The sequence below is a fragment of the Microcebus murinus genome, chromosome 1, assembly GCF_040939455.1.
Source record: "Microcebus murinus isolate Inina chromosome 1, M.murinus_Inina_mat1.0, whole genome shotgun sequence".
NCBI classification, from domain to species: Eukaryota; Metazoa; Chordata; class Mammalia; order Primates; family Cheirogaleidae; genus Microcebus; species Microcebus murinus.
Genome location: NC_134104.1, coordinates 91,073,681 through 91,088,328, shown reverse-complemented (window position 1 = coordinate 91,088,328; position 14,648 = coordinate 91,073,681). Strand labels below are relative to the sequence as shown.

Genomic DNA, 14,648 nt, shown 5'->3' with positions numbered 1-14,648 from the left:
TAATATATGCAAATAATGATCTCCAAAGGTAAGGGATCTTAAATTTCTTTTGTTTAAGGGTTAATAATGAAACTATTTACATTGTACTTTACAGACATTAATATTTAACCTTTGAGATGTGGGTAGTGGTATAGAAGAAGAAATCTAAACTCAGTGATCATACTATGTTTCACTGAAAATAAGACAGGGTCTTATATTTATTTTTCCTCAAAAAGACACCCTAGGGCTTATTTTCAGGGGGTGTGTTATTTCCCCTTCAAAGCCTTAGCTTGCAGCAGGCACAGGATGGCTGGGACCTGACAGGAGGAGCTGACCTTGTTGGTGGGGCTGCCCGTACCTTTCTGGTCACCTCTGGGATAGTAGCTGTCCCGAAGGGGCAAATAAGAAGGGCTGCTGATCTTTTTTACCACTCTGCGACAAAATGCAAGGGTTGTGCAGATATGCTGCGTAGCCGCACCCATCACTAGGTCTTACTTTTGGGGTAGGGCTTATATTGTGCAAATGCCAAATCCTGCTAGGGCTTATTTTATGGGTAAGTCTTATTTTTGGGGAAACAGGGTATAACTGGTACATTGTAGACCTGGATTATGAATTTTAGGAATTCTGATTCTAAATTTGTGTTCTTTTCATTCTACTATGCTACCCCTCAATTTTTTTTCTAAGTCATACAGAACCCTTTAATATGCTACATTTAATTTTATGTATTGGCAATATTTCATGTAACATTTTTGGGAGTTATAGGAGACCAGACTTAGGAAATTCTTTAAAACATGAAACAAATACAATTCTTTCCTCAAGTATAACGAATTATTTCAATACCTTGTTATTATTCCTTTGTACAGTGTAATTTTTTTGAAAAAAAAAAACAGTTGTTTCTTGATTTTTTTTTTCTACCTTTAGAATTTGACATAGTGACTCCCAAAGGATTCATAATCTAGTTTGTTGAGATCCTAGTAGAGCTTTAGAAGTTATCTATATTTTTGTCACCTTTCTAGAATAAAATTACATGAATGCTTAAAGAAATGATTGATCAGTGGCATTTAACAGTTTTAAGTTACTGCTTTTAAAAAATAATTTAAACTATTAAGGGGATACAAATGTTTTTGTTACATGGATACCTCAGTGTGCCTATTACCTGAATAGTGTTCGTTGTACAGATAGGTTAGGTTTTTAACTCCCCACCTCCATTTTATAGCTTTTTATATCACAGATCTATTATCAGAAGTTAGCTTATATTTCAGCTTTTAAAAATACATATTAGGAACTGAGCTTCCTGTCTTCTGTGCTCTTTATTTATTTATTTTTTTTTTTGAGACAGAGTCTCACTTTGTTGCCCAGGCTAGAGTGAGTGCCGTGGCGTCAGCCTAGCTCACAGCAACCTCAAACTTCTGGGCTTAAGTGATCCTACTGCCTCAGCCTCCCGAGTAGCTGGGACTACAGGCATGCGCCACCATGCCCGGCTAAATTTTTTCTATATATATTAGTTGGCCAATTAATTTCTTTCTATTTATAGTAGAGACGGGTCTCGCTCTTGCTCAGGCTGGTTTCAAACTCCTGACCTCGAGCAATCCACCCGCCTCGGCCTCCCAGAGTGCTAGGATTACAGGCGTGAGCCACCACGCCCGGCCCTGTGCTCTTTATTAAAGTGTCTTTTATTTTATTTTTTTTTAGAGACGAAGTCTCACTTATGTTGCCCAGGCTAGTGTTGAACTCCTGGGCTCAAGTGATCCTCCCAGGACTACAGACATGGCCACCATACCTGGCTAAACTGTGTCCTTTAGTACATCGTATATTAAAAATAGCTAACAAGATGTTCATAAATATACTGTTGCTTTATATCCTACCTCATTATAAAAAATGATTTTAATTAGTATGTCTATCAAGTTATAATTCCTAATTTAAACTTACATTTTTAGATTTTTGATAGTTTCTGGTATTAATTTATACCTAAGTTTAGTATACATCTTTTTAAAACTCTATTGTTTTATGTTTCCATGTTCATATACATTTTTATAATTTTAATTCTTCATTGTAGCAAACTTGTCCTACTATAACAAGGAGTGAAGGAAATAATAGTTAATGATTTCTTTAAGGACCATAAAAATTAATGATGTAACAGGGACTAGAATTAGTAATTTTAGTTTCTAATTCATTGTTTATAGCTATGTTTGTTTTCATAAAACCTTCTTTTATATGGCCTTGGTAAAATGGATCCCTTAAACAAATAATATTGACCATATCTTGTCTCAAGTAAAGAGAGAGTCAGGTTGAAATCTGGGCCAATTTTTTTATATTTGAATTTTAAATTTCTTTGTAATTTGTGTGTTTTAAATATGCTATTAACCAATTTTCATCTTCTTTTCTTTCAGTATTCCCTTGTGTGCCAGAACGTCCTGGAATGCCCTGTCCAGGAGAAGATAGTGAGTGTTTATATACTTTATACCTTTTAAGAGTTATTATGCAGTGGCACAAGTGAAAAGAAATCAGAAATAGAACTTATAATTCATTTGATTTCTTTTCCATTTTTCAATTTAATTTAGAATATATTAGCGACTACCTAAACTCCACTTTTGCCAGATCAAATTCAGATAGTTCTTAGTTACAAGTTAGGTAATTATCTGTTGCACATACAAAAGGAAAATTAAGTTAATTTTAAGTCTCTCTGGTTTTTAATTTTGGAAATTTTCAAACCTATGGAGAAGTTGAAATAACATTGATAACAAGGATACCCATATATCCTTTTTCCAGATTTACCAATTGTTAACATTTTGTCTGTTTGCTTTATCTGTTCATCTGTGTACACATGTATACATGCACGTATAAACATAACAAATGCATTTACTATTTTTTTATTGAGCCATTTGAGAGTAACTGACATGACACTTCACCTCTAAATACTTCAGCATGTGTCTTTAGGAATTGTAAAGGGATTGCTTTTGAATGTCTAACTAAGCCAGTGGTTTTTTGTTTTTTTTTTTGAGACAGAGTCTCACTCTGTTGCCCGGGCTGGAGTGCCGAGGCGTCAGCCTAGCTCACAGCAACCTCAAAATCCTGGGCTTAAGCAATCCTTCTGCCTCAGCCTCCTGAGTAGCTGGGACTACAGGCATGCGCCACCATGCCTGGCTATTTTTTTCTATGTATTTTTAGTTGTCTAGCTAATTTCTTTCTATTTTTAGAAAGAAAGACGGGGTCTGTCTCTTGCTCAGGCTGATATCGAACTCTTGACCTTGAGCTATCCTCCTGCCTCAGCCTCCCAGAGTGCTAGGATTATAGGCGTGAGCCACCCTGCCCAGCCCCCAGTGGTTATTATTAATGAGATGAACTGAAAGAGTCAAAGTATTTGTTCTGATGTAATTTAAATATGCAAACTTATGTTTGATTATACGTTATTGCTTTTGATATATGGTATAATTTATTGTTGATACTAGGCAACTCTTTTTTTTTTTTGAGACAGTGTCTCACTTTGTTGCCCAGGCTAGAGTGAGTGCCATGGCGTCAGCCTAGCTCACAGCAACCTCAAACTCCTGGGCTCAAGCAATCCTGCTGCCTCAACCTCCCAAGTAGCTGGGACTGCATCCATGTGCTGCCATGCCCAGCTAATTTTTTCTATATATATTAGTTGGCCAATTAATTTCTTTCTATTTATAGTAGAGACGGGGTCTCGCTCTTGCTCAGGCTGGTTTCGAATTCCTGACGTTGAGCAATCCGCCCGCCTCTGCCTCCCAGAGTGCTAGGATTACAGGTGTGAGCCACCGCGCCCACTGGCAATTCATTTTTATTTATGGTTTTTGCACATATCCATGAATTTAGAAGGAATAGTGGTATTTTGCTTTGAATTAAGTGAAATTGTTCTAAACTTTTAATTGTGTGATTCTTCGTCTTCTAAAAGAACTGTGGGTATTTGTATATAATGGTAGCCATGTGCTATAATAGGAAAATGAGGAAATGTAAGGAATAGATAGAACCCTAAAGCAATAGTGAAAAATGCAAGTTTGGATTTAGCTAGGAAAATTTCTCTGGGTTCTGGTGGTGATGAACTGAAGCCAGGTAGGCTGCCTTCAAAGATCTGTTGGAGAAGTAGGTATCTTTCTTCAGAGCCAGAATTTTGAAAGGTTTACCATTGTAGCAGATCTTCTTGGTTCCAGAGTGCCATCTCCAAATATATTATAGAGCTATAGCATTCTTCCCAAATAAAATATAGTTTTCTAACTTTTCATTATGCTTCATTCTCACTTTCCCCCTTTAAAATTTAGTGGTGGATATTTTGTTACCACCTCTCCCTCAGTAAAATATATATTACTAAACTAGGACATGCAGGAAAATTGATAACCACTAATGTGCTCTCTTGGCCCTTTTAATTCCTAGGCAACATTAAAATGTTTAAATTTAAGGTAAGTCATGTTCTAGTTCATGAAAGTTTCTGAAATAGAATGTTCTTTTAAGTTAAAATGCTGTTAACAGAAACTTTCTGCTTTGGCTACTGCTAACAATATATAATTAAAAGTAAATGCACATAGCTGGGTGTGGTGGTGCATGCCTGTAGTCCCAGCTACTCAGGAGGTAGGAGGATTGCTTGAGTTAGAATCCAGCCTGAGCAACATAGTGAGACCTTGTCTCTTACTTTAAAACAAAGAAAGAAGTAGAAACATCTATATTTAAGGTTTTGTCTTACGCTATCTCAAGATTTCTAATTCAGAGCATTGCCACTGGCCTTTACTATCACAACTTTATTTTTATTTTTTTATTTTTTTTTAATTTTTGACGGGGAGGGGGGGATTTTTTAAATCCCGCCGCCTCCCCCTATCACAACTTTAAATAGTAAACCCAGTGGTATGTTTGCTTTAATGTATGAGTTCAGGAATCTAATGTTATTTTTCCATGGTATCAGCTATTACTATGGGATATAGTTATTACTAATACACAATATATTTTTAATATATAAGAATGATGGGCTTTACCAAAATTATAAAGGTTGACTGGATTTGAGCTTTTGTTTTTGTTTTTTTTTTGAGACAGAGTCTCACTTTGTTGCCCAGGCTAGAGTGAGTGCCGTGGCTCCAGCCTAGCTCACAGCAACCTCAAACTGCTAGGCTCAAGCAATCCTTCTGCCTCAGCCTCCCAAGTAGCTGGGACTACAGGCATGTGCCACCATGCCCGGCTAATTTTCTCTGTATATGTTAGTTGGCCAATTAATTTCTTTCTATTTAGAGTAGGGACAGGGTCTCGCTCTTGCTCAGGCTGGTTTCGAACTCCTGACCTCGAGCAATCCTCCCGCCTCGGCCTCCCAGAGTGCTAGGATTACAGGCATGAGCCACCGCGCCCGGCCTTGGATTTGGGCTTTTGGAACTTCTTTCTCTGAGAATGTTTAAGAAAAGTATTAATATAAAGACTATTAGATGAAAGGTTATTGGGGGAGAAGATGTTCTTATGATACAAAATATCACTATTGATTACTTATAAAATGTAAACTGTACCTTTATAATGAAGAGATCTAGTAATCACTACCTTTTATTAATAAGTGATTTAACATCAGTAATAGGAGTCGACATTCTAAAATTGTGTACCTTGTGATGTAATGCAATAAGACATACACAACATCACCTATGTATTATTTTTGCCGAAAGTATTGAATACTCTAATCATGAGGAAACAGACAAATCCAGAATGTGGGACATAATATCAGACAACTCCCTATACTCTTAAAAAAATCATGAAAAACAAACAACAAATGAGGTGGAGTGAATGTTTTAGAATACCTTAAAGAGACAAAAAAGGCAAAATAACTAAATGCAATGCCTGAGTCTTGATTGGATCCTAGATAGAAAAAGGAAACTTTGAAAGATACTTCTGAAGCTATTAGGAAAATTTGCATATGAACCGTATCTTGAGTGATATTGAATTAATGTTAATTTTCTAAGACCTGGTAATGGTTTTGTGGTTATTTAGAATTAGGAGGAATGGCCTTAATCTTAGGCAATGGTTACTTAGGTATTTAGGGGTTTTTAAGGGTCGTAATGTCTGCATCTTCCAAATGATTCAGAAAAAAAATATGTTTTTATAGAGGGGAAAGCAAATGTGACAAAACAGTAATAATTGGTAAATCTAGGTGAAGAATGTCAGTGTTCTTTCATTTTTTCTGTGGGCTTAAAATTTTTTCAAAATAAAAAATTGGAAAATTTTTAAAAAGAAAAGCAATAGTAGTTATTGAAATATTTATACTGCAGGGTCTTTCATCTAGTCCCTTGATGAATCTGTTTTACTTTTTCACATTCAGGTTTTTAATCAGTGTTTTTTTTTTCTGGCAGTGAATATCATGAAAAAAATTACAGACTGAATTATAAAGTAACTTTACTCACACTTGCTCTTTCTTCTTTTTTTTTTTTTTTTTTGACTATTAATTTCTCTTCAGAATCCATCTATCGCCGAGGTGCTCGCCGATGGAGAAAGCTTTATTGTGCAAATGGCCACACTTTTCAAGCCAAGCGTTTCAACAGGGTAAACTGAGTTTGTTGAATACTGATAATTTGAGACAGCTATTTTTTTTTCTTTTTATTATGAAAAGTCGTTTTGTTAGTAAGTCTTGTTATTCCCTTTTAAAGAAATACTGTGACCTTATATTCCCAGTTTGCCTGGGGCAGTATGCCTGTAATTTTTTTTTTTTAATGAATGCTTATTTCAAGTATGAAAAATGTTAACATATTATCCAGATATTGTGCTCAGTTTAGCAAGAATAAAACAGGACTTCTGAGAAAAGTTTACAATTAAGTATAAAATACTTAAGATTATGTTTTCACATTCACAGTGGGCATTTTTGAAAAATAAATTTTTGCAAATATAGCTTAGAAACAAAAATATATTTACAGTTCCAGTTAAACAAACAAGCCCTTAATTAAGGAACAGTACTCCTTCAGGATGGATAATTAGTATTTCAGAATTAGATCTGTACAAGCATTCCTTTTGAAATAATAGTAAACTTGGTTCAATCATGTAGCAGTTCAAATACCTTATGGTTTCCCTGACACATACCATCTATTTCTGTTGTCTGCTTACCTACAATGTTCTCAAGCCATTTTAATTGAGAAATTTCAGTGAAATACAAACTGACCGACAAATCTTTATTGTGGCAATTCTAGGTATGTCCAAGCAAAATATTCTGAACAGAAAGTGACAGAAATTTCTCAGTGGCAGTTATACAACCATGTCTTGTAATTTATAGGATTGCTATGAAGGCTTCCTCTCTTCTTTAGGCGCATCTGTTTTTAGGTTTGAAACATTGCTTTGGAATCCTTTACTGGGTTTTGTGACATCTCAAATCCATCTGCACTGAAGCTTTAATTATTGTATGTGTTCCCATTTCCCTCCATGTCAGTCCCTCTCCATACAGAGTGTTTACTTCTTTGGTGGGACAGGGGAAGAGGACAATCCAGGGAAAGAGGACAACCTAAGTGAGTGGCCTCTTGGGCCCCCAAGTTTAAGTCAAGTGGGCTCTGCTTCCAGGGATTTGTCAAGGAGGGAGGCCCGCCCAGGCTCTAGGAATAGCTGGGCCTGCCCTTGGCCCATTGTAGCGACTCCGAGGCCCCTGACTATGCAGTCCTAGTTTGTCTATAATTTGTTTATTTTGTTCCAGCCCAGAACAAAGCTGAATGCCCAGGCGTCCTCAAACTACGGCCCGTGGGCTACATGCAGGTGTTTTTGCCCGTTTGTTTTTTTACTTCAGAATAATATATGTGCAGTGTGCATAGGAATTTGTTCATAGTTTTTTTTTAACTATAATTCAGCCCTCCAACGGTCTGAAGGACAGTGAACTGGCCCCCTGTTTAAAAAGTTTGAGGACCACTGCTGAATGCCTATAGTTAGTTGCTTTAGGAGTTTTTAAATGGCTTTTTCTGCCATATGTATTTGTAGTTTAATGCACTTTTTCTGTTTTCATTATTCTGAACTTAATTATGTGAAGTCTAAAAATTTTTGGACTCAGAAAGCAATATGGTCAGAAATTTCACTGTCTCTCTAAAACACATTCTCTTTTCTATTTATTTTTCATTGACCTTCATAGCTTTTGAAAAACGATGTATGAGGAAGTTCTCTTTTGTTTGCCATGGGCTGGCAGTTGACACCATGATGAAGGGAATTGAGTTGAAGAAAGCCACTTATTTTCATTATTTTATAAGCAAACTGTTGGGAAATGATTGTGACCATTTTTTGTTAATAAAATACTATTTAATTGCTCTTTTCAGCGTGCTCACTGTGCCATCTGCACAGACCGAATTTGGGGACTTGGACGCCAGGGATATAAGTGCATCAATTGCAAGCTCCTGGTTCATAAGAAGTGCCACAAACTTGTCACAATTGAATGTGGGCGGCATTCTTTGCCACCGGTAAGGCATAATTTTCTATTCTTTTTCAATATAGCATGTTTGAGACTGGGGAGGTGGCTCACAGCTATAATCCTAGCACTTTGGGAGGCCAAGGTGGCAGGGAGGATTGCTTGAGGCCACTATTCAAGATGACCCCATTCTGCAAAAAAATAGAAAAATTATTGAGGCATGGTGGTATGTGCCTGTGATCCCAGCTACTGGAGAGGCTGGGGCAGGAGTATCACTTGAGTCCATGAGTTTGAAGTTGTAGTGAGTGATGATGATACCACTCCACTATAGCTTGGGTGACAGAGGAAGACCTTGTCACAACAACAACAGCAACAACAACAAAAGAGCATGCTTGATAACTATACTGGAACAGAGGGCTTAAATAGGAAGGTGTGAAGGAATTACAGGACAAGAAAGTTGTTACAGAGTATTGATAGGAATACTTTACATTCCAGTTAACATATTGTGAACTTTGGAACTTTTGAAATAACTATGGTAATAGTTGTTTGTAGGATATAGTTAACTTCTTTGTTTGACCTGCTATAAAATTCTCTGGTCTAAATTAGATCATTTAAGAGATCTTTTTTTCCTCTTATTTAATCTAAGCTTATTAGTTTATAGCTCCCATTATTCTAGCATCTATCCTAAGCAGATACCAGGTAAAAAGAGTTAAGTGTTTGCTATTTAAAGTGTGAGAGTACTGCATTTAAAATTTTTATTTTTCACTTTCTATTTTAAGTATATAATCAAAACATATTCATTACAGAAAAAATATGGAATACAGATTAATAAAGAAAAAAATGGAAATTCTCATAAATCCTACCATCTAGAGGTAATTGTCATTTGGTGTATATCCCTCTGCAACTTTTTCTATGCAAATTTATATGCATAAAGATTTTAAATTTTTCTGGATGGAGAAAATTTCAACATGTAAGAGTAGGTGAAGCAGTATAATGAACTCCATGTACCAGTCACCCAGTTCTAACGGTTTTCAACTCACGACCAATCTTGTTTTCATCTGTACTCCCACCCACTTAACCTCCCCTCACTGTGTATTATTTTGAAACAAATCTCAGACAGATTTCAGCATGTGCCTCTAAATAGCGGTCCCCAACCTATTTGGCACCAGGTACTGGTTTCATGGAAGACAATTTTTCCATGGGGTTGGAGGGCTGATGGCCGGGGCAGGAGCTCAAGCAGAGGGGCTGTAAATGCAGATGAAGCTTTCCTGGCCACTGCTCACCTCCTGCAGTGTGCCTCCTCTATGGGGTTAAAAATTTCAGTTGTCCCATAAATGCTGTAATTTTGTTTTTACAGTTTTCATTATGCATCAGGATTCAAATGAAGTCCACATTTGCAATTGACTGATGTCTCTTAGATATTTTTTAGTTTACCGGTTCCTCCTCCATCTCCTTCTCTCTGTTCTTTTTTTCCTTAAAATTTGATTATAGAAGAAGCAGTTGTTTTTCATTTATAGTGTTGCAGAAATTTGCTCATTACTTCTCCATGGTTATGTTTTTCATGTTACTCTTCTTTGTTTCCTTTATATTACACAGTAGCTGGATGTAGAAGTTTGATTAGATTTTGGGGGTTTGTTTTGTTTTGTTTCATTTTTTTTAGACAGTCTCACTCTGTAGCTAGGGCTAGAGTGCAGTGGTGTCATCATAGCTCACTGCAACCTCAAACTCCTGGCTCAAAGGATCCTCCTACCTCACCCTCCTGAGTAGCTGGAAGTACAAGTGTGCATCACCATGCCTGGCTAATTTTTACTATTTCTAGTAGAGACAGGTCTCACTTGCTCAGGCTGGTATCGAACTCTTGACCTCAAGTGATCCTACTGTCTTCAGCCACCCAGAGTGCTAGGATTACAGTCGTGAGCCACTGAGCAGACCAGATTCTGGGTTTTTTTTGTTTGTGGGTTGTTTTTGAGACTATGTAGAGGGTTGAGTGTTTATCCACCAGAAGACACATATGTTTGGGTGTGTCTTTCTTTTACATACTTTTTAACAAAAGTGAGATTATGTGCATACTCTTTTCTAACCCTTTTTTTCCTCACTGAATAATTTATTTTGGTCGTCTTTCTATATCTATATCCTCATCACTCTTAGCATAATAATTTGTTATATGTCTATGCTGTAATTTATTTCTGTTCCCTGTGATTTAACATTTGAGTTGTTTTCTCAGTTTTCCTATAAAGAAAATCATAATGAACTTCCTGGTAAATATATTATTTCCTTAAGGATCCAGAAGTAGAATTATTGGGTTAAAAGATATGCTTTTTTTTTTTTTTTGAAAGAGAGTCTCACTTGTTGCCTAGGCTAGAGTGCTGTGGCATCAGCCTAGCTCACAGCAACCTCAAACTCCTGGGATCAAGCAATGCTCTTGCCTCAGCCTCCTGAGTACCTGGGACTACAGGCACATGCCAGCATGCCTGGCTAATTTTTTATATATTTTTAGTTGTCCAATTAATTTCTTTCTGTTTTTAGTAGAGACGGGGGTCTCACTCTTGCTCAGGCTGGTCTCAAACTCCTGAGCTCAAACAATCTCCCCGAGCCTCAGCCTCCTGGAGTGCTTAGATTATAGGAGTGAGCCATTGCGCCCAGCCTAAAAGATAACGCTTTTTTAAAAAAGACCTGGATGCCTCTTTCTTAATTGTCCTCTAGAATGGGTATACCATGTTTATTCATAAGACCTTCCTCAGACATAGTGAAAGTAGGTTATTACTAGTGGGTCTTGGGTATTAGAATTAGTTAGCTAGTTCATATAATGAGGTTGTAGTTAAGGGGAAAATCCAATCTTAAGGAACAGTTACCAACCAACAGGAGACTAAAAATTATAATCATAATTTATCCAGGTTACTGTTGATATTTTTGTGTATTCTTAGGTGAGGAAATGATTTGTGTGTTCATACATGTACAAGGGAAGAGGGATAGGGTTAGTGATTATATTGCTATTTTACAATAGGGGTTAAATGCATTTAAAAATCTGTAAGCTTACTTATAAGCCTATCTTTAAGACAGTCTTAACATTGTAACTGTATAATTAATGACTTTTTTCAAGTTTACTTTTTCCTGTTATTTAATAGTATTCAGTAAACTTGGGTCGAAGATTAATGAATTAGTAACAGTTTTGTTTTGAATTAGCATTGTTCCTAAGATTATTGGCAGTTAGTTGGTTAAGTCAGTTTCTAGGAGGTTTCCTTTTCCTTTTTGGGGGCCACTAACCCCTTTGAGAATCTTCAGAAAAATGAGAAACTCACTAAATTTTACATATAATTTTAAGGGTTTTATAGACGTCTGTCTCCCAGCTACCAAGCTCATATTCTAGACTTCTTTTGCCAGAGATTTAAAGTAGAGCTTGAAGGAATAAGTAGTATAGAAGAGAAACAAATCAGAGTATAATAGTTTAATTTGATTTCAAATTAGTGGTCTGAAATTAGTTTTGTGTCTGTTTTCTATAAAATGTGACTAACATTATTTCATTCACAGGAATATTATATGGTTTCATAAAATAAAATTAAAAGTAAAATATAGTAACATAATTCTCACTTATTAAGTTATATTCTTTCAAAATTACATATTGGTATGCTGTGTCTCATTGAAATAATGTTGATTCTGGACTAACAGAGGTATTGGGATTTTAAAAGAATCTACTAAGTTATGGTATCTTCTGAAATGTTTGCAGGAACCGATAATGCCCATGGATCAGTCATCCATGCATTCAGACCATGCACAGACAGGTAAGAATGACGCTGGCATGAATCATTGTTCATTAACAAAACAGCATTTAAATGTTTCTTTAGATGACTCTTACCTGAGTGTGAAAACATTTTTGTTCTTCCCAAATAAAAGTAGGTAAGCATATTTTGTGGTAGTAAAATCAGTCACAATATTTAACATACACGTTTGGCATTTTAAAAAGACAGCTATATAAACTGTAATAAATGACTGTGTTTTCTAGTTCAGATATATTTCTTTGAGATCCTTTAAATTCAGCAAACTCAGTTTTTTTCTATAATGAAAACATATGAATCTGATTTTGTGAGTCATGTTGTGTTCAAGGGACCTGTTTTAATAATCAGAAGTAGAAATTATGTAAAAGATACTGAGATGCAGCATAGGAAATTCCAGAAAGGTGATGGAGTTCAGTGTTACATAGGTACAAAATCTTAAACACATACCTGGGAAAATTTGGAGAACAATGAAAGGGGTAGAGCAGCCATGCTCTGAACTGAATCGAGAAAGGGAATACATTGAGTTTTTTCTGGAAAGACAGAATGGAATCTCTTGGTCGTGAAAGAAGCTGGCTATTTGAAATATAGGCTTCACCCCTCCCCTTCCCCAAGTAACTTTAAGAAATAGAAGTCACATCCTTGTCAGTTCTTTACTTAACCTATGTAGCAGTCAGGAAAATTTTGAGTATGAAGGGAGTGAGAAATGAAAACTATAGACCCTCTATCTTTATGCCTCAGTCATAGAATCATCCTTACAGAAGGAAGTGTTTGATTAGTTTGTAAAGGAGAGATATGTTTTAAAAAATAGCAGAAATATTTGTTAAAAGTAGTACTTGGCTACCAGGTTGTTCTCTTTACCCTCACTAAAGATTAGGATTTTGCTATTATGTGTACATACAGTTTGTTACTAGTAGGACACATATTCACTTTTAAATAATGAAAACTTATTCAGAAGTAAAAACTAAAAAAGAAAATCAAGAGAAAATTTTTATGTCAAACTCATTAATAGATGCTATGTTTTTCCTCTCCCACCCTTTTTTTTTTTCATGTTTGGTATTGGGTTTTTAGTAATTCCATATAATCCTTCAAGTCATGAGAGTTTGGACCAAGTTGGTGAAGAAAAGGAGGTAAGATGATTTGTTTTATTGTACATTACATCATTAATTTTTTTAGTAACACTCAACAGTTTAAAATATAACACAATGACCTGCATAGATTTCAGATCATAATGGTAAAATACAGGAATGATTTTTAATGATTCCAGTGTATTATTCTAATTTAATTTAGTAATTACTAATTTAAATTAGGAAATAATTTGGTAGGATGACTTATTTTCATTTTAAAATAGGTTAATCTAAAAATTATCATGTATTTAATAACATACTTCATAGTATTTTTTAAAATATATAGCAGGCCCTTTCATTTTGTGGGCTAATTGCTTATTTAGAGTAAAAATGATTAAGCATGTTAACTGCCACTATTTTTTTTCTGATTATTAAGCATTTTATCAGTTTTTAAAACAAATTTTTAATTTAAAATATTAAAATAATTTTTTAAAAGCTTATAGTGAAAAAGACTACCATACCTCACACCTTCCACTCCCAGTTTGATGACTTAGAGACAAGCTTTTTAACTATTTCTGGTTGTGTCCATAATGTTTATATCTCTGTTTTCAGTTTTTCAAGTTTATGTATTTCTGCCCATAAAAGATTTATTAGTTCACACTATCTCCTCCATTTCCCTCTTCTTTCCATTGTTTGATAGGTGTATTATATTTTGTTCTTCTCTTGGTTACCTTTTTAAAAAACCCAACTTTTTATTATGGAAATTTTCAAACATAAATAAAAGTAGACAAAATGCAATAGTATAACAAAGCTCCTGTATCTGTTAATGCAATTACCAGTTAAAGCAATTACCAATTCATAGCCAGTCTTGTTTTATCTACCTACTTCCCTCACTCCTGTAATATTTAGTTATTTTATTGAATTAGCAAGGACCTCTACAAATGACCAGTGATGTTAAATGGAAGTAGTAATCATACATCATTGTCTTATTCTACATCTCAGAGAGAAATCTTCCAATATTTCATTATTATGTTTGATATTTGCTGTAGGTTTTTTGATAGATAACCCTTATCAGAATAAAGGAGTTTATTCCTAGTTTGCTGAGATTTTTTTTTTTCATCCTAAAAAGATGTTGAATTTTATCAAAAACATTCTTTGTCATTTGTTGAGTTGATCATATGTAAATGTCATTAGTTTTCAAATGTGAAGCCTAGTTTTCATTCCTAAAATAAACCACATGTGTTGTCATGCATCTTTCTCCTTATATATTGATGGATTTGATTTGCCAATATTTTGAGAGTTTGTTTTTATTTTTGTTTTTAGAGACAGAGTCTTGCTCTGTCACCCAGGCTATAGCTCAGGGGTGCTATTATATAGCTCACTGCAGCGCCAAGGTGGGCTCTCATGATCCTCCTGCCTCAGTCTCCCAAGTAGCTAGGACTACAGGGGCTTACCACCATGCCTAGCTAATCTTGTTTTAAAATTTTT

The 14,648-nt window shown here is 35.3% G+C and overlaps 1 protein-coding gene across 1 annotated transcript in view; it reads left to right on the top strand.

Moving 5' to 3' along the window:
* Window positions 1-14,648, top strand: part of PRKCI (protein kinase C iota) — a 67,927-nt gene that overhangs the window by 30,021 nt on the left and 23,258 nt on the right. Inside the window, exons 4-8 of the mRNA XM_012779274.2 lie at window positions 2,370-2,420; window positions 6,410-6,495; window positions 8,235-8,375; window positions 12,048-12,102; window positions 13,165-13,223. Of these exons, the coding sequence (XP_012634728.1) occupies window positions 2,370-2,420; window positions 6,410-6,495; window positions 8,235-8,375; window positions 12,048-12,102; window positions 13,165-13,223 (392 nt within the window). The remainder of the gene's footprint in view (window positions 1-2,369; window positions 2,421-6,409; window positions 6,496-8,234; window positions 8,376-12,047; window positions 12,103-13,164; window positions 13,224-14,648) is intronic.